The sequence below is a fragment of the Eucyclogobius newberryi genome, unplaced genomic scaffold (assembly GCF_026437365.1).
Source record: "Eucyclogobius newberryi isolate DKJ021-1_F unplaced genomic scaffold, fEucNew1.0.hap1 SCAF_5, whole genome shotgun sequence".
Lineage (NCBI taxonomy): Eukaryota > Metazoa > Chordata > Actinopteri > Gobiiformes > Gobiidae > Eucyclogobius > Eucyclogobius newberryi.
In genome coordinates, this window is record NW_027316167.1 from 36037422 (window position 1) to 36057385 (window position 19964).

The following is a 19964-nucleotide window of genomic DNA, read 5'->3' on the forward strand; positions in this document are numbered from 1 at the left end:
ATGTAAACTTCAATAAAACTATGAAATTATAACAGTGATAAATAAAGACAATATAACAACCAAAGGACAATTAAAACACGGCATTATAAACAATGGACTGACTTCTTTCAAACGTGGGATTTGCAAAAGGAAAGAAGCAGCAGAAACAAAACCCAGAAGAATGTTTTTTGGGTTTAGATCCTTGATTTTTGAGATTGAGGTGAAATTTAAAAAAGTATCATATATTCAATTTCTTATTTACCAGACACAGTGACATGGACAATATTTATTACATTAAATACTTTCTAAATTGGCCGTGGCTGCAGAGCCGCGGCGCGGTCAAATGGCCCAGCAGTTTCAGGAACCGCGGCATTGCCATATAGTCTCATGGCTAACCCTAACCCTAACCTTAACCTTAACCTTAACCTTAACCTTAACCTTAACCTTAACCTTAACCCTAACCCTAACCCTAACCCTAACCCTAACCCTGACCCTGACCCTGACCCTAACCCTAACCTTAACCCGGCGCGGTCTAAAACGGCGCGGTCAAATAGCACAGCAGTTTCAGGAGCCGCGGCACAAAATAACATGGCAGTTTCGGCCGCGCGCCGCGGCTCTGTAGACACTCCCTTCTAAATGATGTGATTTGGTCAGAATTTGTTGTGTCGCGGAATATTTTCAAATGAACTGTGACTCTAAAAAGGTTGAGAAACTTTGATATCTTCATTTTTAAAAACATTTTGTTGATTGTAAACAGGTTCAGTACTTCAGAACTGAGAAGTGTCGTTTTTATGTTTTTATTTTGAAGAATGACGACTACATGATTTAAACCTCACAGATTTATACACAAAGATGTGGGCGGGGCTATGGGGCAGGTGAAATCAGGCATTTTTTGAGCCTCAGTTGCAGGAAAAACAGGATTAACTCAAACCTGCAGGAATCAAAACACAAGTTTGAATAAGATTATGATGAAGGAAAACCTCTGACCTCACATCAAGAAGGTCCTGGGTTCTAGTCCCAGGTGGCGTGGGGCCTTTCCGTGTGGAGTTCGCATGTTCTCCCTGAATTTCAGTGGGACTGTCTTGGTTAAAGAAAAAAAATATGAATGGATAAATAAATAAATACATAAATTGTTAAAGAAAGTAGGTTTAATAAATATTAAATCTGTTCACAAAGTGTGTTGCCCCAAAACTCGACTCGAAAATTTGTCTTGGGGTACAGTACCACTTTGCTGCATGACATAAACTCCACATAGTCACAATCACTCAGAGCATTACAAAAATACATGATTCAAATCAATGTACCAGTATATACAATATCAACTTCCAAATAAGATAAAAAATACTGCACTCATCTATGGTTCATAAGCTTGTTCCCACTTAAATGCAGGACAACACACGTGTATAAATACAACAGAGACAACAATGTCCATAATAAGTTACAAATTGTCAGCCATCCACTTTCAGTTGAATGTCTTGACAATTCTATAGGTCCCCATCATCATTGCAACAGCAGTAAAAGTATTTACCGGTACTAAATAAGAGTGTTTATACATTTACACACGTAAAATTTTTTAACAACTTAAATCAAAAGCACAAATGTTAATTTACACCGATAAGAATCAACTATTCTGGTTTAAAAGTACTACTGCAGTTGGGACAAAGACAAAGGAGAACCTGTGGCGGAAAAAAGTGATTTGGGTCACCAGAGATTTTCCTGAGAGTAGTTTCCTCAAAAATTGCCTGCAAAGATGGGTGGTCCTTGTTGCCAATCATTTTCATAGCTACATTGAGGAGCTTAGGAAGTTTTGTTTTGCACAAAATGCAATGCACATGAAATTATTTGTTACTTAATTTGTTACTTACTATAATCAGTGCTCAGATCTGTTCAGTGACAGGTTTAACACAGAGGCAGGAATGATTGGGTCACTTTTCTACCAATACAAAGTAAATCAGTGCAAAGTCTTGCTACTGCCTGTCTGAATACAATCCAAAGCTCCTCAGGCCCATCGTCGCCTGTGATGAGCTGCTCAAGAGTCCACTCAGCAGTTTGACACAGACATGATGATCCAAACCTCAGTGAAAGGCTCCGCATGTTGAAACTGTCCTCTTTTGTTTGTCATATTTACATCAAACACACGGCATCTGTCTGTGAGTGACATCAGCGAGGATTATCACGGAACAATACTCCGCTCTGAACCCATGCAAACCAGAGAATGTGGAGTTCAACTGTTTCCTGTGAAATCCCCCAAAACACCTCACATTTCAGTCCTGCTGTAGCTGCTAAACTCCTTTTTAGCTTTTCCAACCATGTGCTAAAGCAGTGGTTCTTTTTACACCAAAGAGAAGATTTGGCTTACCGAGAACATCCAGAGCTAAATCAGTCTATAACAGGACTATTTGAGGGCTAAATTAGTGCTAAACCAGGTATGCTACTGCAGTTTTACCTAAGAAATGACCAGAGCAAGAACAGAAATGTGGAACTAAATGTACTAAAAATGACAATAAAAAAGAACTGAAGAAGTGTCTGCGTACCACCTAAAGGACCAGGTGTACCATCATTGCTAGTTTGAGAAACACTGTCTTGAGGTTTCCTCCTCTGCACCTTTCTGGCCTGAGATGTCTGATGTTTTTCCATGGATCTGCTGTAACAACTTTTGCCTTCACCTTCCACGCCTTCTTCAGCTCCTCTCTTGGTATTTCTCCAGTTTCTCGTTTTCCTTTCCACCACAATGTCTGGTTGGTTTGTCATTATTATTTTGTCAGTCCGGCCTGCTCTCGCCAGTGGTTTTGGCCACTTTGTCAATCATTTTTGTCCTGGAAACATGATTGGTCCGGACGTTCAAGCAAAAAATACAAATACAAAGTTATGAACGTATATCACTAAATGTTGGTGAAAAAAAAGCACAGACTTTTTTTTTTTAGCTCGCTTGCTGATGCATTCAAAGAAAAGAGAAATGGCAAAACTCTTGGATTACATTGACGGCTGTGATTAACTTTTCTTTTTGTGATGAAATACAATTCCTCTAACAAGTAAAATATTGGCTGTATATTCACTGAGAACTGATGTTTTGACTCTATTGACATCATCTGGTAGTTTATTGACCACACGTTCTGTGTCCAGCAGATGGACTCCAACACCAGGAGAGTTGGAAGAGACTCGCGTCCTTGCAGGTTGAGGTTTATTTGTCTGCCTTCATTGTCTCTTGTGCACCTCTGTAGGCAGTTTTGAGTGCTTCAGGCAGGGCATCTGGTTTTACCTCTTGGGTTATTTCATTGCACCTCTCTCAGCCTCTGTCAGTTGGCTCACTTCTCTCCGCTTGCTTGATTTTAGCCTCCATCCTTCGTTTCTATGGTTGCTCTTATAGTCAACCCTCTCCAGGATCACATCGCATTCACATCGTTCAGAAGACCTTCTGATGGCCTTTCCCTCGGCCGCTGTGACGGGTGTCGGGGGTGGCCTTGCCTTTGTTCTCACCACATTTACACTCACTGTCCTCACCCTTGATGGCTGAATGTCGGTGCTTCACAGACGTTTGGGACTCAGAGACATGTCCAGTTTGTGAAGTGTGACACAGTTAAACAGCAGATGGTGTCAGTTTGTAATCCTGGTCTGTGCTGTCCCCCTGACCCTGGCATTCACCCCTCCCCCCCTCTCCCCCTGCATCCTGTGACTCACCACAGAACACATCCTTCCCCCTCTTCCCTCCTCTCAGCTTTACTTGTCCGATCTCTGAAACAGCGGATATTCAGTCAAACTGAAGTATGTAATTGAGAACTTTATCTGTGAGTAGATTTTCACTTATAGGAAACATATTATAATTTCAGGTACTTTGAATTTAAATTGAACATAAGTAGATGATCATTTTATATTTTGTTCATTGTAAACTATTGATATTAAATGGCTAAATAATAGAAACAGGTCCATCTGATAAGCTCCACCTCTTCAAAGTGACATTTCACCATAACGAGCAGCAGATTTTTTTTTGATGGAGAAGAGATGAAACGAACAGGGGTCTAAGGGTCAGTCACTGGAACAGATGAAACAGGCGAAACAGGCAAAAAAACTGGCTTCCATTACACAGGAGCTCTACCGCTTAAGTGCTTTTAGAGACTCTTGGAACCACCAGAAGTCCAGGATTTTAGGCGCAAAGAGCTCTATTTGGATGATATGTTACTATGGCATCTTTGGGGTAGGATGGGGCCATGTCATTTATGGATTTGCAAGTCAGGAGGAGGATTTTAAATTTGATTCTAAACTTGACAGGGGGCCAGTGAAGAGACTCGAGCACCGGCGTAATGTGCTCTCTTCTTTTAGTTCCTGTTGGCAATCTTGCTGCTGCGTTTTTAAACAAAGAGTTACAGAAGTAATTTTTCAAATAATCAGCATAAGTACAGGATGTGGGCAGGGATAGGGAGTAGGTGAAAACTCAAGCTCATTTAAATCAAATCTGCATAATATGTCCCCTTCAAGTGGTCGTGTTATGTTTCTGACAACAATCGGCTGGTGTTTGAGCGGCACTCTCCGCCTCGCCCTCACTCCCCCCTCTCCCCCACTGGGGCCTGTGTCAGCAGTCAGCAGATAAAGATTAGCTGCAGCAGAAGACACTAAAGACAATGGAGGTAATTAGAGACGCAAAAACAACAGCCACATAATCCTGACAGGGGCAGGACAGGCAGGACCCGGCTGTAACAGGGCCCGACAGGAGCAAGGCCCGATAGAAGCAGGGCCAGACAGGAGCAGGGCCTGACAGGAGCAGGGCCTGACAGGAGCAGGGCCCGACAGGAGCAGGGCCCGACAGGAGCAGGACTATTCTCTCATCACAAACTCAGCTGCAGTTGTGTTTAGCTTTTCACTTTGTTTGTTTCATGAGTCCTTTTTAGGAGCTTCTCTTCTCTGCTCCTTCTCTGAGACTCCCAAAAACACAAAGGTAAAGATCTGGAGGTCTCCTGGACTGTTTTTAACTCCATAAATAATCACATTCATTACAGCTGTGTGTTTAATTTAACATGTTGGGGCAACTTTTGTTTATTTCCCTGTACTAATTCCCTTTGCTGCCATTAGATGGAGCGCTAACACAAATCCTGATAAGGGAACGCCTGACAGAGAGAAAGTCATGTGTGATTTTCAGTATAAATATTATTTTAATTCTAAAACACAAAACGCCAAAGTAAAGGAACACGAGAGTCTCATTCTGGACATTGAAATGCCTGTGTGGTTTGTGTAGTGTCCATGTGAGGCCGGTGAGCTCTTTACTGCTGACAGGAGCTGGTCACATGGAGCGATGAAGCTAACATCAGAGGGTTAGCTTAGCGCTGATCTGAGGCCTGCTGACTCCACATCCAGGTTATATAACTGCAGAGCGTCAGTGCTAACCTGCTTACACCTGACGCTAACATCACCTGGATCACAGTGTGTCACGTCTCAACAACCCTCTGTCCATTTTCAACTGTTTTTGTTATCGTTTTCTTCAATGTCATGTTTTTTGACTTTTTTTTGAGTTTTTTGACTAAAACTAAATAAAAACTGCGTAGACAAGACACAAGTTCCACTTTTTGATCCCAGAGCTACAAAGTCAAATCACAGACCATAATCAAACTAAAAGTCCAGCAGTGACGTACAGTTTAATAGTCTGTGGTACTTTTGCCAAGACGTTTAAGCGTTAGTCCAATAATCAACGTCCCGGAACAGAATTCTGATATAATTTTGTAGCAGGATGTTTTGAGAGTTTGAGAGAAGAAGTTTTGGGTTTTCCTGCAGGGAAAAAAACAAATAGATGAAAGGTTCTTAAATGTTTAAGGTTGAGGCCAAACTTTTCCTCTACAAAGTAACCTGGGGTCCTATCTCATTAAAAGTATTATACTTCACTGATTGTCTGGCCCTCGAGGAGCAGTCCTTTGGGCCCCTCCCCTTTGGGTCCAGACACTATTAAGAATTGATTGACTTTTGTAGATTTCAGTTATTTAATCACCAGTTTTGATTTTTACTTATCTCCAAGTTTCAGAACACATTTGGGACGGTTGTGTTGAGGCAAGACAAGACAAGGCAAGGCAAGGCAAGACAAGACAAGACAAGACAAGAGACAAGTAAAAAGCCTTAAAATCACAAAGACATGATAGAAAACACAAAACAGTTTAAGACATAAAAGAGAAGAGTGCAAAGAAAATCATTGAGCTTTTTGTTCAAATGCTTCAGTCCTGCTCTCCAACGCACCTGTCTGTGAGCTGCACTAGACACTGGACTGTGTGGACAGAAACACTAAAACTAAAGAAAACCCTTTGTCAGGACAACTGGCCTCATGTTCGATGTTCAGCTGTTTGTGCTTTTAGTTCCATGAAAAAGAAGCAGATTGATAAAAATAAAGACTTAAAGCTGATAGATACATAATTTGAAGCTGCAGTAACAATTCACGTGTCCTGTTTGCCACAGTAAACAGATTAACAAACCCTCCAGCTCAGCTGCCGTTAGAACTCATTTCCACATCCAAGTGTAATGAGTTTGCTTTATTTTTTTATGACAAAGTTCAGGGCATTAAAAATGCTATAAATCTCACTTTGCACCTGTAACTGACAAAACTGTCCATGAGATCATCACCAGTCTGAGTTCATCTACATGCTGCCTCAATGTGTTACCTACCAGATTTCTAAAGTCTGTGCTGAACAGTTTGTTAGCACCACTCACTCACATAGTTAACATGTCGCTTCAATCTGGAACATTCCCAAGGGCTTTGAAAACTGTGGTCATAAAGCCTCTCCTAAAGAAGAGCAGTCTTGATGCTGCAGTACTGAGTCATTACCGGCCCATCTCTAATCTGCCATTTTGGGGTAAAGAATAAGGTTGTTTACCAACTGCTCACTGATTTCCTCTTAATAAACAACTCATTTGATGTTTTTCAGTCATGTTTTAGACCTCATCACAGCTGAACTCAGACAAGACTGAAATCATCGTCTTTGGCCCACAGAAACAAAGAGAAAGTGTTTGCAGACACCTCCAGAGTCTTTTACAAATCAAGATAGAAATCTGGGGGTAATAATGAACTCACACTTGAACAGCCACATCAAATCAATAACATCAGCAGCTTTTTACCATCTAAAAAACATTGCCAAAATCAAAAATATAGTGTCTAAACCAGATTTGGAGAGACTTATCCATGCGTTTGTCTCCAGTAGATTAGACTGTAACGGCCTGCTCACTGGCCTCTCCAAACGAGCTGTAAAACAGCTGCAGTACATCCAGAACGCTGCTACTCGGGTCCTGACTAGAACCAGGAAGTACCATCACATTAGTCCTGTTCTCAGGTCTCTGCACTGCCCCCTGTGGCTCAGAGAATAGTCTTTAAAGCAGCTCTGCTTGTGTACAAGTCTCTCCATGGCCTAGCACCAAAGTACATCTCAGACATGTTAGTGCCATATGAACCATCTCGGACTCTGAGGACCTCAGGGACCGGCCTCCTGCTGGTGCCCAGAGTCAGGACTAAACATTGGGAATCTGCGGTTCAGTTTTCCACAGCCAAAATCTGGAACAGTCTTCCTAATGATGTGAGACAGGCTTCTGCTCTGGTAATATTCAAATCCAAGCTAAACACTGTTTTGTTTAGCTGTGCATATGACTGAAAGGATTTTCTTTGCACTCTTCCTCTTCATGTCTTAAACTGTTTTGTGATTTCTGTCATGTCTTTGTGATTTTTGTGTACGATTTGTGCTCTACAAATAAACTTGCCTTGCCTTGGATGTAAAACATAATTTAGGATTCCAGTTGGTTCCAGTGGCGGCTGGTGGTACAAAATATAGGAGGGGCTATTTGAAATGACAGTGTTTTTTTTTTTTTTTTTTTTTAATGTCCACAATTGACTCCGGGCGGCAGTAGCTCAGTGGTAGAGTGCTCGTTTTCTGATCCAAAGGTCGGCAGTTCGGTTCCCGTAGTGTCCTTGGGCAAGACACTTAACCCAATTCGCCCCCCAGTGTCTGCGTATAACTGGGGTGTGAATGGGTTCCTTGATGTGAAGCGCTATGAGTACCTTCACAGTAGAAAAGCGCTATATAAATGTGACCATTTACTGTATGGATACATATTTTAAATACACATTTACAACTGAATTAATGAAGTAAACACACTTTATTTCCACTTTTGTTAATGATAATACAATGACTTAGAGGTGCATACCATTTGTGAGAAAATACATTTGACATAAAATTACATTTTACACTTTATAAAATATCAGAGTATAACAAACATCTCAGTGATACTGTAACTTATAGAGCAGAGTAACAATTACTACATTAAGATGAACTAAAAACACAAACAATTGTTGGTGTTTCATAAAACAGCTTCTAAGTGGCATTAGTTACTCTGAACTACATGTGTAACGTTTTACATTTTTATATTTAATCATCACAGACATTATTGCTATATGGAAAGTTGTTCTTAAAGACATGTCATTTATAGCATTCTTTCATGGGTTTTCTAATAACTAAGCATATTTTTATGAATCGAAGTTAAGTGATACTTAATGCTTAGCGTTAGCCTTATCCAGGTAATACTAAAAATAAACACTCCTCTTTAGTGTGTTTGTTGTCAAGGTAACGGAGCACGAAGTTTGACAGATCACATGTCTTGGATTGATATGTTATCTTTTTTTGCCAAGCGCTAATTCTAAATGACTCCTGAACGTCACACCTTGTCCTTTTGTACCTGCAGTACTGGGACGAGACGACCGGTCTTGGGTCAAAGACACTGTGTCGTTGCCCTCTAAGACGACCGGTGAACGCAGTGAGTTTTGGAAGAGTGTCGTCGTTCCACACGTCAGAGAAACACGGAGCTCAGAGCTTTACATAATGACAGTAATCTGAGACACGCTGAGTCCACCGCACAAAGATTATCACTAATATCACACTCACCCCAACAGTAATACACTTATGTAACAATACAAGGATCACCTGAAGAACATCTGACCCTCCTTAGAGTCCAGCTACACCCGCCTCAGAGTCGCAAACACTCACTTTTTTGTGTTTTCAGATGCAATAATGAGCAGTTTTTACATGATAAAGATTATATTATTATGAATTATCTCCAGTGAGTCATACAAAGCCTCCGTCTGCGATGGTCGGTCAGAAATGAGCCGCTAAAACACAACGGGAGACGCCAGAGTTCCTCATGAGGACCAGGCAATAGGAATTAGGCAAACAACATTAGCATCAGAATGAGTTTATGATGGGGTTTAATATGAGTTTAATCTGGAGTCAAAGCTAACAGCGCTAACAGAGCTAACGGCACGCTCATCACGTCTGTGCAAACGTGTTTAAATCAAATGGGATTTTAATAAATAATGAGCCACTTATTCAGATATTTAACGTGTGCACTTTAGATACTGCTTTTCATCATGAAGCCGCAGATCTCTGTTATTCAAGCATTTGTTCACCTTTGGCAGATGTAGATGCATTTATAAATATGTAAGTCAAATATCTCCTTAATAACGTGTCCCGGTCGTCCGCGAAGCTTTGAGTCTCAATAAGAAGAAATCTTTGTCCAATAATGTTCTTTTACAACTACAATAAAACAGGGTTCGTCACGAAAACCCCTTAAGACCAAACCTAACCCTAACCCACGTCTTCTAAACAAGGTATGAAGTCCGCGGGGTCAAAGTTCACCCCTCCATCTGTGAAACGCACTGCTCTTTTAATCTGATCCCGCATCGGCAAACTCCTCAGACGAGTTTAATCCCCTTCAGGGTCTTTGTTCCACGTTACTGTCCCCCTCGGATCTCTGAGGGTCTTCGTTAAGTCCAGCTCTGATCCCGGCTCTGATCATGGCTCTGATCCTGGTTCTGATCCTGGTCCGGACTCTCAGCCTGTTACAACCGTGAAAAGACTAGATCAACAATTCCAGCCATTTACAAGAGTTCCATTGTTTTTCGCCCCTGGGTTTAACGAGTCGTATTGATCAGGAATTTAAAGGGTTTTGACCAGAAGTTTGTCAGAAATGTGAGACTTTGGAAAGACTCTTTCAGCTCTATACAAAATATGAAAACAATCTCCGGGGTTTTAGGGTATTACTTTTACTGCAAATCTGGGTTTATTTCAGCTTGTTTCAGGACAATGTGTTAATGTGGTTGTTTCTTTTATTTCTTTTACTGTGAATTCTGTTTTCTGACCTTTTTTTAATCTACAAATAGTAAATAAACCAATACAACAATTTTAAATTCACAACAATATAATATATTGTTGACATCCTTATATTAAGTATATTTTATTTTACATCCTCTTGGTGTAATTTAAGTATTTTCCTTAGGGTTTCTTGTAGTTTAATTTAACTTGTAAAATCAAATGTTTTACTAGTTTTTAAAGTTTTTTTCTTAATATGCAGTTGTTTTATCCATTTTCAGCCTCAGTTTTCATCTCAGTGAAACGGGGAGGGCATCTGACACTGGGAGATAAGGATATAAGATCAAACAGCAGAATTATGATCATACATATGAATCATTATTAATGATTATATGAGTGTTGTTCAGACTTTCACGTGACGCAGCGGCTGAAGAGACGACATCAGAATCTTACAGGTGATGTGAAAACAATAGCATAAAACCTTAAAACGAGCTTTATAAATACAGCGTAATAATTATGATAATTTTTTGTTGTTATCTTTATTATTTTTTAAACACACAGCAACAAAACTTACATAAAACAAAGATAAAGAAATAGAGAGGAAATATATATATAGCAACTTTTTTTTACTTTTTTAACAGGTTTTAGTTGTACGATCTGGCAACCCTAAGCAGGGAGCTCATGCTGCGTTCTGATTGGACATTTCCATTTATCATAAATAAAATAAATCAAAGTTTCATTGTTTAACTTTAACGTCACAAGTTTATATTTGAAATGTGTTATTTATGTGTGTTATTTTAGAAAACGAAACAAACAGAAAGTTAAAGGTGCATTAGGTAACTTTGTGAGTCGGCCATGTGCTTGTCTCCATGACAATGTTACTGTTTAGCCTGGAATGTTCCACAGTATGACATTAAGTAAATTATTTATTACAATCATTTCTTAACAGGTGTTTTTCTAGAAAACATTGACAACATGCAGCAGACTTTTCAGATCTGACCCGCAACTCTGTGACCTGCTCGTCTCCATGGAGATAGTTATGTTTAATGCCGTACTGTGGAACATTCCAGCTACAACAATAACACGTTTGTGGCATTGATTCCACAGTAAAGATTATGAACTGATCCTCAGGTTTGTGTCAACGCTGCAGAATCCCACGTCTGCTCCTCCAAATCTCACAGACTCCACCCCCTCTGTGCCATGGACCCGCCCCCTCTGTCCCCCAAGCCCCGCCCCCTGGTACCCGATCAGGTTTTAGTCCAGACCACAGTCACCAGAGCCCACAGTTCAGACCTGGACCAGACCCAAGACCCGGGACTCACAGAGCGACATCGCTGCTTTACAAGACTTTTGATGATCTATATTTGTCAGAAAGTTATTTGATGATTGACGTTTAAAACCTTTTTTTTAATTACATATTTATTTTTTTAGATAAATTCTTTGACAAAAGCACCTGTTGCTTGACTTACAACATTGAACTCCTTGAAACATTTTTACTTTTTGAGCACAATTGTAAATTTTTCGACAGATATTTTGAGACTTTTTTTGAGAGGACAGAGGAAGACATTTTGAAAAAGAAAAAAACGTTGAAATTGAAAATAAACCAAAATATATTAAACCTTTTTTAAACTCAAACCCAACGTCTTATTTCTGTGGCAGCGATTTAAAGTTCTCTGCTCAAAACAATGTTGAATAAGACTAATCAATTTCTCTTTTATTAATACAATTTTGACTTTTTTTTTACATTTTGAAAAACAGACTTTTTTGAAATATATATATTGTAAATGGAGGATCCTCTGTGTCACATGTCAATGTCATCGTCTCCTCACGAGTTGCCACAAAGTCCATCCTCCGACAGCACTTCAGGTGAGTCTGGACCCGATGTGGACTTGGTATAGACCTGGATTAGAACTGGTTTAGAACTGATTTAGACCTGGTTTAGTCCTGGTTTAGTCCGGGTTTAGTCCTGGTTTGAACCTGGTTTAGCTCTGGTCAGAGTAAAACATTGTGGTCAGAGTATCAATAACAACAACCTAAATATATCACAATAACATATTCTTCATCTTATGAAAATGTACAGATTTTAAAATGAAAAAGTGGAAATCTTACTCTAAAATTAGTTTCCGTTTTGTCTCAGTTTTTTGTATAGTTTGACAAATACATTTACTCTTAACGCATGAACATACTGTATTTGTTACAACACAACTGAAATTACTGTGTTAAAAATTTTATTCAAATATAGCATTCATGCTGCTATGACATTCACTCTTAGAGGAGGCGAGATCCTTCAGTGGTCACAGTCGCCCTGGGGCAGACTGATGCATGAATGAGGTGCGAAACGTTCTGGTCCATGGTTTGACTCCAGGAACAGACAGCTCCTGGGATCCAAATAAATAAACAATGAACATTTATACTATAGTGGAAGAAACAGGGAAATATGAATAAACGGCTTTATGTTTGTTGAACTCTTCGTTATGCTTTTATTAAACTGATAAATAAATAAAGTTTTCTTTTATTTTGATTCAATACTGTGCAGTTTGGAGCCTTTCATGATCTAAAACTGAAATGTTTTCCTTTGATTCAGGAAAATAACTGTATTCTTTGTGGGGAACTGTACCAAAAACTGTTCAAAATGATGATTCTGAATATGTATTTTCACACTGGTCCTGGTCTACAGTGTGTGTGAGGACAGTACTTTAGTCTGGTTGTGATCCCAGCTTTGGTTCTGGTCACAGGTCCCGGTAAGTCCCTGAGTCCGGTCCTGGTCTGCCGAGTGTGTGGCGACAGCAGCAGCGGGAAACACTACGGCATCTACGCCTGCAACGGCTGCAGCGGATTCTTCAAACGCAGCGTCCGGCGAAGACTCATCTACAGGTCAGAAAACGAACAAAACTGAAACATCTACAGGTCAGAAAACGAACAAAACTGAAACATCTACAGGTCAGAAAACGAACAAAACTGAAACATCTACAGGTCAGAAAACGAACAAAACTGAAACATCTACAGGTCAGAAAACAAACAAAACTAAAACATCTACAGGTCAGCAAACAGAGGAAACTAAAACATCTACAGGTCAGAAAACAGAGGAAACTAAAACAGCTACTGGTCAGAAACAGATGAAACTAAAACATCTACAGGTTAGAAAACGGACAGTTCTGGTTTAGTCCTGGTTTTGTCCTGGTTTAATCCTGGTTTTGTCCTGCTTTTTTCTGGTTTGGTTTAAACTTCTCTCTCTCCTCAGGTGCCAGGCTGGGACCGGGTTGTGTCCAGTGGACAAAGCTCACAGAAACCAGTGTCAGGCCTGTCGACTGAAGAAGTGTCTGCAAGCTGGAATGAACAAAGACGGTACGTGGACCAGACCAGGATCAGACCAGGACCAGACTAGGACCAGACTAGGACCAGACCAGGACCAGACCAGGACCAGACTAGGACCAGACTAGGACCAGACCAGGACCAGACCAGGACTCAGAGCAGGAGCCTGAGAAAATCCGATCTAGACCAGAGATGAACCAGGACTGTTTGGAATGTCAAAGGTGTCGACTAGATACTGGAACAACAATACTTAATAATCCTGAACAGTTTGACAACAATATTGAGTACTTATTCTAAAGAGAGTTAAGAAATATGCAGCTGGATTTACATTTTTACCCCCAACCCCAGTTTTTCTGGTCTCTCTGGTCTCTCTGGTCTAATCCTGGTCTAACCCTGGTCTCTCTGGTCTAATCCTGGTCTAACCCTGGTCTCTCTGGTCTAACCCTGGTCGAGCCCTGGTCTCTCTGGTCCAACCCTGGTCTAACCCTAGTCTAACCCTGGTCTCTCTGGTCTAATCCTGGTCTAACCCTGGTCTAACCCTGGTCTCTCTGGTCTAATCCTGGTCTAACCCTGGTCTCTGGTCTAAACCTGGTCTAACCCTGGTCTAACCCTTGTCTCTCTGGTCTAATCCTAGTCTAACCCTGGTCTCTGGTCTAAACCTGGTCTAACCCTGGTCTAACCCTTGTCTCTCTGGTCTAATCCTAGTCTAACCCTGGTCTCTTTGGTCTAACCCTGGTCTCTCTGGTCTAACCCTGGTCTAGCTCTGGTCTCTCTGGTCCAACCCTGGTCCAACCCTAGTCTAACCCTGGTCTCTCTGGTCTAATCCTGGTCTAAACCTGGTCTCTCTGGTCTACCCTGGTCTCTCTGATCTAACCCTGGTCTAACCCTGGTCTCTCTGGTCTAATCCTGGTCTAACCCTGGTCTCTGGTCTAAACCTAGACTCTCTGGTCTAACCCTGGTCTCTCTGGTCTCACAGCGGTCCAGAACGAGCGCCAGCCTCGCTCCACGGCTCAGGTGAGGCTGGACTCCATCGACATCGACCCGGACAAAGAACACCTAGCCACCACGCGTGAGGTCACTTCCTGTTCCACTTCCTGTTCGTCCTCCTCCACTTCCTCGTCCGTGATCACGTGGCCGCACATTACTTCCTCCATAAGCTCTTCCTCCCAGCGCAGCCTGAGTCCACAGAACAACCACCGCTTCATGGCCAGTCTGATGACCGCCGAGACGTGCGCCAAACTGGAACCCGAGGATGGTGAGGGAACTTGAGTTTTACAAGATCGTTTAGAGTCCATTCACACTTCAGGCCGAGAACATTGCTCAGTCCACATTTAAAGACCCTGTTCCCTCTGGGTCTGCATAACTCTGAAGATGGAAGACTTTGGAACCTTTTCTGTGGAGATGGATCAGTTTTTTGCCATTCTGTGAAATGTTCCAGACAAATGTTCCATGAAGACAAGCTGGCGGCGTGCCCTTCATGCAAAACCCAGTTCTGCCACACAACCGTCATCTTGGAATGGTGGCTTTGTTAGCAAATGTTTCATTAGAAGAGTTACAAGTCAGATCTGTGGAAAGACACGCCTCCCTCATAGCAAGGCTTCATGTTTGTCAAGTTCTTCTAAATAAAGTTAATGCTCTATTTCTTTTTTGTGTTTGGCGGAAATCTAACACAGCAGGGCTTTAACTTGGCATTTGGATTCCTGCATTCTCTCACGGGACTCCCTAAAGCATTTTGCCTGGGGCAGAAACTTATCGTTCTATTTGTTTCCACATACTTTTTAGCCTTTTTTTAATGCCAATATATTATTTTATAATCAGTATAAGGTTAGGTTTAGGACCATCTAATTTGGTTGATGTTAGGGCTTTGGGACACTATACTTTACCTGGAACAAAATGCAGAATATTCAGAGAGTCTTCACATTATCTAGCGGCTGCATCATTTCAACTGGAAGAAAATGGAATGTCATCTTGTAGCATTTAAAGAAACCAAGCTTGTAACCAAAGAAACCAAGCAATGGGACTGGCAACTTCATGGTTTTATTGACACATACTGATTCCTGCTTGTGTCTGGTCTCTTTACAAGGTTCTGATTCTTGAAATCAGTAATGCGAGGAAATCAGTTCTGGCTTTTGTTCACACATTACCGCATTTGACCTGCTCTACCTGAGTTAAACAGTACATGAGGATGGGAGAGCATCTGACTCATTTTTCCATGTGCTTTCAGTGGATGAGAACATCGATGTGACGAGTAACGAGCCGGAGCGCACCTCGGACTACCACATGTCGCTGTATCCCTCCGCCTCCGAGAACATCTACGAGACCTCGGCCCGGCTCCTCTTCATGTCTGTCAAGTGGGCCAAGAATCTGCCCGTGTTCTCCAACCTGCCCTTCAGAGACCAGGTACTTCACCAGGACTAGACCAGGACTGTTCTCCAACCTGCCTTTCAGAGACCAGGCACTGCACCATGACTAGACCAGGACTGTTCTCCAACCTGCCTTTCAGAGACCAGGCACTGCACCATGACTAAACCAGGACTGTTCTCCAACCTGCCTTTCAGAGACCAGGCACTGCACCATGACTAGACCAGGACTGTTCTCCAACCTGCCTTTCAGAGACCAAGTACTTCATCAGGACTAGACCAGGACTGTTCTCCAACCTGCCCCTCAGAGACCAGGTACTTCACCAGGACTAGACCAGGACTGTTCTCCAACCTGCCCTTCAGAGACCAGGTACTTCATCAGGACTAGACCAGGACTGTTCTCCAACCTGCCCCTCAGAGACCAGGTACTTCACCAGGACTAGACCAGGACTGTTCTCCAACCTGCCCCTCAGAGACCAGGCACTGCACTATGACTAGACCAGGACTGTTCTCCAACCTGCCCCTGAGTGACCAGGTACTTCACCAGGACTAGACCAGGACTGTTCTCCAACCTGCCCCTCAGAGACCAGGTACTTCACCAGGACTAGACCAGGACTGTTCTCCAACCTGCCCCTCAGAGACCAGGTACTTCACCAGGACTAGACCAGGACTGTTCTCTAACCTGCCCCTCAGAGACCAGGTACTGCACCATGACTAGACCAGGACTGTTCTCCAACCTGCCCCTCAGAGACCAGGCACTGCACCATGACTAGACCAGGACTGTTCTCCAACCTGCCCCTCAGAGACCAGGCACTGCACCATGACTAGAGCAGGACTGTTCTCCAACCTGCCCCTCAGAGACCAGGCACTGCACCATGACTAGACCAGGACTGTTCTCCAACCTGCCCCTGAGTGACCAGGTACTTCACCAGGACTAGACCACGATTGTTCTGTTTTGCCCCGACCTGAGCTCTGCCCTATGTTGCTCAGGTAATTCTTCTGGAGGAGGCGTGGAGTGAGCTCTTCTTGCTCTGTGCGGTGCAGTGGTCTCTTCCTCTTGAGTCCTGCCCCCTGCTGGCAGTGCCGGAGCTGTGCACATCTCAAGGGAAGAGCAGCTTCAGCGGACTCGACCTGCGGCTGCTGCAGGAGGCCTACACCCGCTTCAAGGCCCTCGCTGTGGACCCCACCGAGTTCGCCTGCCTCAAAGCCACAGTGCTTTTCAAACCAGGTCAGAACCACAGCAAAAGGAGCAGGGTTAAAACCATTTCTGGTAGAACAAGCTTAGTCATCTGGATGCTGTTTAAATCCTTTTTAAAAAATAGTTTTCAATCTGATGGACATGGTTTAAGCATCACATTAATAACATTAATTTCTGACATTTTGAGCGACTAGGATCTATTTATCTGACAAATTTACTTGTTTCAATACATCACTGACTTCAAGCCAAATTACTTCTGTTGTCTAACTGGAGTTTATTGAATGTTAAATTAGATATTGAAGACGTTTGTGTGTTCTTTCAGAGACTCGTGGACTGAAGGATCCTGAACAGGTGGAGAACCTCCAGGACCAGTCTCAGGTGATGCTAGGACAACATGCCCGTTCCCATTATCCAAGCCAACCAGCCAGGTACAACAACTACTACTGCTGTTACTACTACTGCTACTACTGCTGGTACTAGTGTTACTGCCACTACAACATCTACTAAAAACACTTACATAAGAGCTAGCAATAAACCCCAGGCAGCTGACACATAACTGCCATTACCAATCCCATTACCAATACATACCATTTATGTAGAAAGTCAGACAAATATGCTAATTAGGCCCGAGCGCCACAAGCTGGCGAGAGGCCTATTAATCTCGTAAGGCCGTGCGAAGCACGGCTGCGAAAGTGCACACGTAGTGCGCACGAAATCGAGCGCGAAACGCTCGCCCACTTCCAAACACTCACTAACGCACTCCTTCACTCATGCACGCCCCGTGCATACTAATTAGTAGTAGGAAAATGGAACATTACCGTTGTAAACGGGCGAAGCCCGTGCAAAAGTGTGCACTAAACGAGCACTTTAGATTGGGGTCGTCATCCCCATATAAAGCACTCATTTGCCCTAAGTAGCTCACGAATACGTTCCCCATCTCTTGCATGTTCCGTGCATATAAGCATCTAATGCAAACATTTAACATTATTACTGTTTAGAGGGCCAAAAACACAAAGTGGGCGGAGCCCACTCAAAATTAACAAAAGTACCTGTCAGTGACCAGGGACCCACACCATGAGGTAGGAAAGCGCGAGCGCTTTCCGAAAATGTATAGTTTATGATATTTGAAAAATGGGAAACATTGTTTTCGCATCGGAATATTATTCTTTCTTCTTTCTTTCTTTCTTTCTTCTCGGGACCAACCCCCCTATTTTTCACCCAGTGAACATTGACGAAAAGTCACAAAAATTTGTACACCTCTAAAAATCGTGCCTCTCTACATTCTGGCTATTTCCCTTTTCTGACACAAAAATCTGATCGTAGAATCATGAAATTTGGCGCAGAGGTAGATGGTGACAAGAGAAGTAAAAAATATTGTTACGGCAACGCCGTCCACCCAGTTTTTCCAAACGTCGTACTTTTACGAACTCCTCCCAGGGCGTTGGCTCTAAAAAGCTGACATTTGGTGAAAATGGTACTGAGGAGTGGGACATCAAAAGTTATCCAAATTACATTGATACCTGTCACGGTCTCTGAGCGGCGAAGCCGCAAACTTTAGCTAGAATTTCTGAAATCTCCCAAATTTAACATTTCTGCCGTTTGCGCAGATAAAGTCCGAATTGTGTCAAATTACAATCAGTTGTTAAACTCTTTGCCCTAAACCTACCTGAAGTGAAATTAATTAATTTGGCGCTACAGCGCCCCCTACAGATTTTATATGGAGGTTAAATGTTTAGTTTTGTGAAATTATCTGAAATTTGACACAAAACTCAATTTTGGCATACCCATCAAAAAAGTCAATGAGACCCATGTCATAATTGTTACGGCTTTGCTGTAGCGATGACCGAAACCTCCCATGTTATTCCAATGGGGAAATCGCCAGAACATACCTACACTTTATACTTTCACAAACTCCTCTTAGGGCGTCAGCCCTATTAACCTGAAATTTGGTGAGACTCATCTTCAGGGGTGGACCATCAAAAGGTATCCACATTTTTATTCAAAGAGTCACGGTGTCTGTGCGGCAAAGCCTCACATTTTGCCAAGAATTTAAAATAAAATTGCTTTTTGATGGTAAAACAAAGGGGAGAAGATGTGACAGCGTCACAGATTCAGCAGTATATGTAATAAAAGGACAATTGGGGCGCGTTAGCGCCCCCTCCTCTTGCGGCGTGGCGGCGGTGTGGCGGCGGCGTGGCGAGGGCCGATCATTGCCGCTTGCGGCTATATTTTCAATTATTCTTCCATCTTTAAATGGCACATATTGCAAAAAAAATAAATTTGTGAGCTTTTACCTATGTTAAATGTCCTTCAGCATGACCTTACTTCACTCACAAATGTTGGGTAATCCTCTATTGCATTTAAGACTTGAATGCTCACAAAATAAGACATTGAGTCTTATTGATAGGTTGAAAATGTTCAGTAGCTATTCCAAACAAAAACACATAAATTAATTCTGCTGCTTGCTACAGTGAAATGTCTCTCATTTCAATCAACCCATATCTATTACAAAGCTGTTCTGGCTGTTAAACAAACTGTAAAATTATGAGCTTGTTCTGTTATTAAAAAAAGAAGCTTCATATGTCTAAGATGTCTTCTGTGGCTCTAGGTTTGGAAAGCTTTTGCTGCTGCTGCCGTCGCTGCGTTTTGTTAGCTCCGAAAGAATCGAGCTGCTGTTTTTCCACAGAACCATCGGGAACACACCCATGGAGAAGCTCCTTTGCGACATGTTCAAGAACTGAACCATAAACTAAACCATACAACCAGAACTGTAGTACAACAGACAAACACCAAGAGAAACTGCTCTACTTAAAAATATTCAAATCAAATATATTTGATCCCAACACCTGCTGTTTTCTGTTGGTTTTACTAAATGTTTGTTGCAGTTTTATGCAGTTTGTTCATTTTCTCTTCATTGTTGTCTTATTTCTGAAACATATTGATCTAATTTTGCAGTTGTTGTTGTTGTTGTTGTTGTTGTTTTTGTTGTTGTTGCTACTGTTGTAGTGTTCTGTT

At 42.1% G+C, this 19964-nt stretch overlaps 1 protein-coding gene across 1 annotated transcript; it reads left to right on the plus strand.

The window, feature by feature from the left end:
- The first annotated feature begins 11739 nt into the window (after positions 1-11739).
- LOC140381483 (photoreceptor-specific nuclear receptor-like) lies at positions 11740-19762 on the plus strand. Its single transcript, XM_072465562.1, has 8 exons — positions 11740-11945; positions 12815-12953; positions 13321-13424; positions 14368-14646; positions 15616-15791; positions 16742-16979; positions 17272-17377; positions 19558-19762. The coding sequence occupies exons 1-8, from the start codon at positions 11864-11866 to the stop codon at positions 19688-19690; spliced, it is 1257 nt and encodes a 418-aa protein (XP_072321663.1). The 5' UTR covers positions 11740-11863; the 3' UTR covers positions 19691-19762.
- The last annotated feature ends 202 nt before the right edge of the window (positions 19763-19964 follow it).

Excerpts from the sequence above, each read along its gene's own strand:
- LOC140381483 (XM_072465562.1), top strand. The coding sequence starts at position 11,864 with ATGGAGGATCCTCTGTGTCACATGTCAATGTCATCGTCTCCTCACGAG. Across the intron at positions 12,954-13,320 it reads CGGCGAAGACTCATCTACAG|GTGCCAGGCTGGGACCGGGT; the intron begins GTCAGAAAACGA and ends CTCTCTCCTCAG. Across the intron at positions 14,647-15,615 it reads CAAACTGGAACCCGAGGATG|TGGATGAGAACATCGATGTG; the intron begins GTGAGGGAACTT and ends ATGTGCTTTCAG.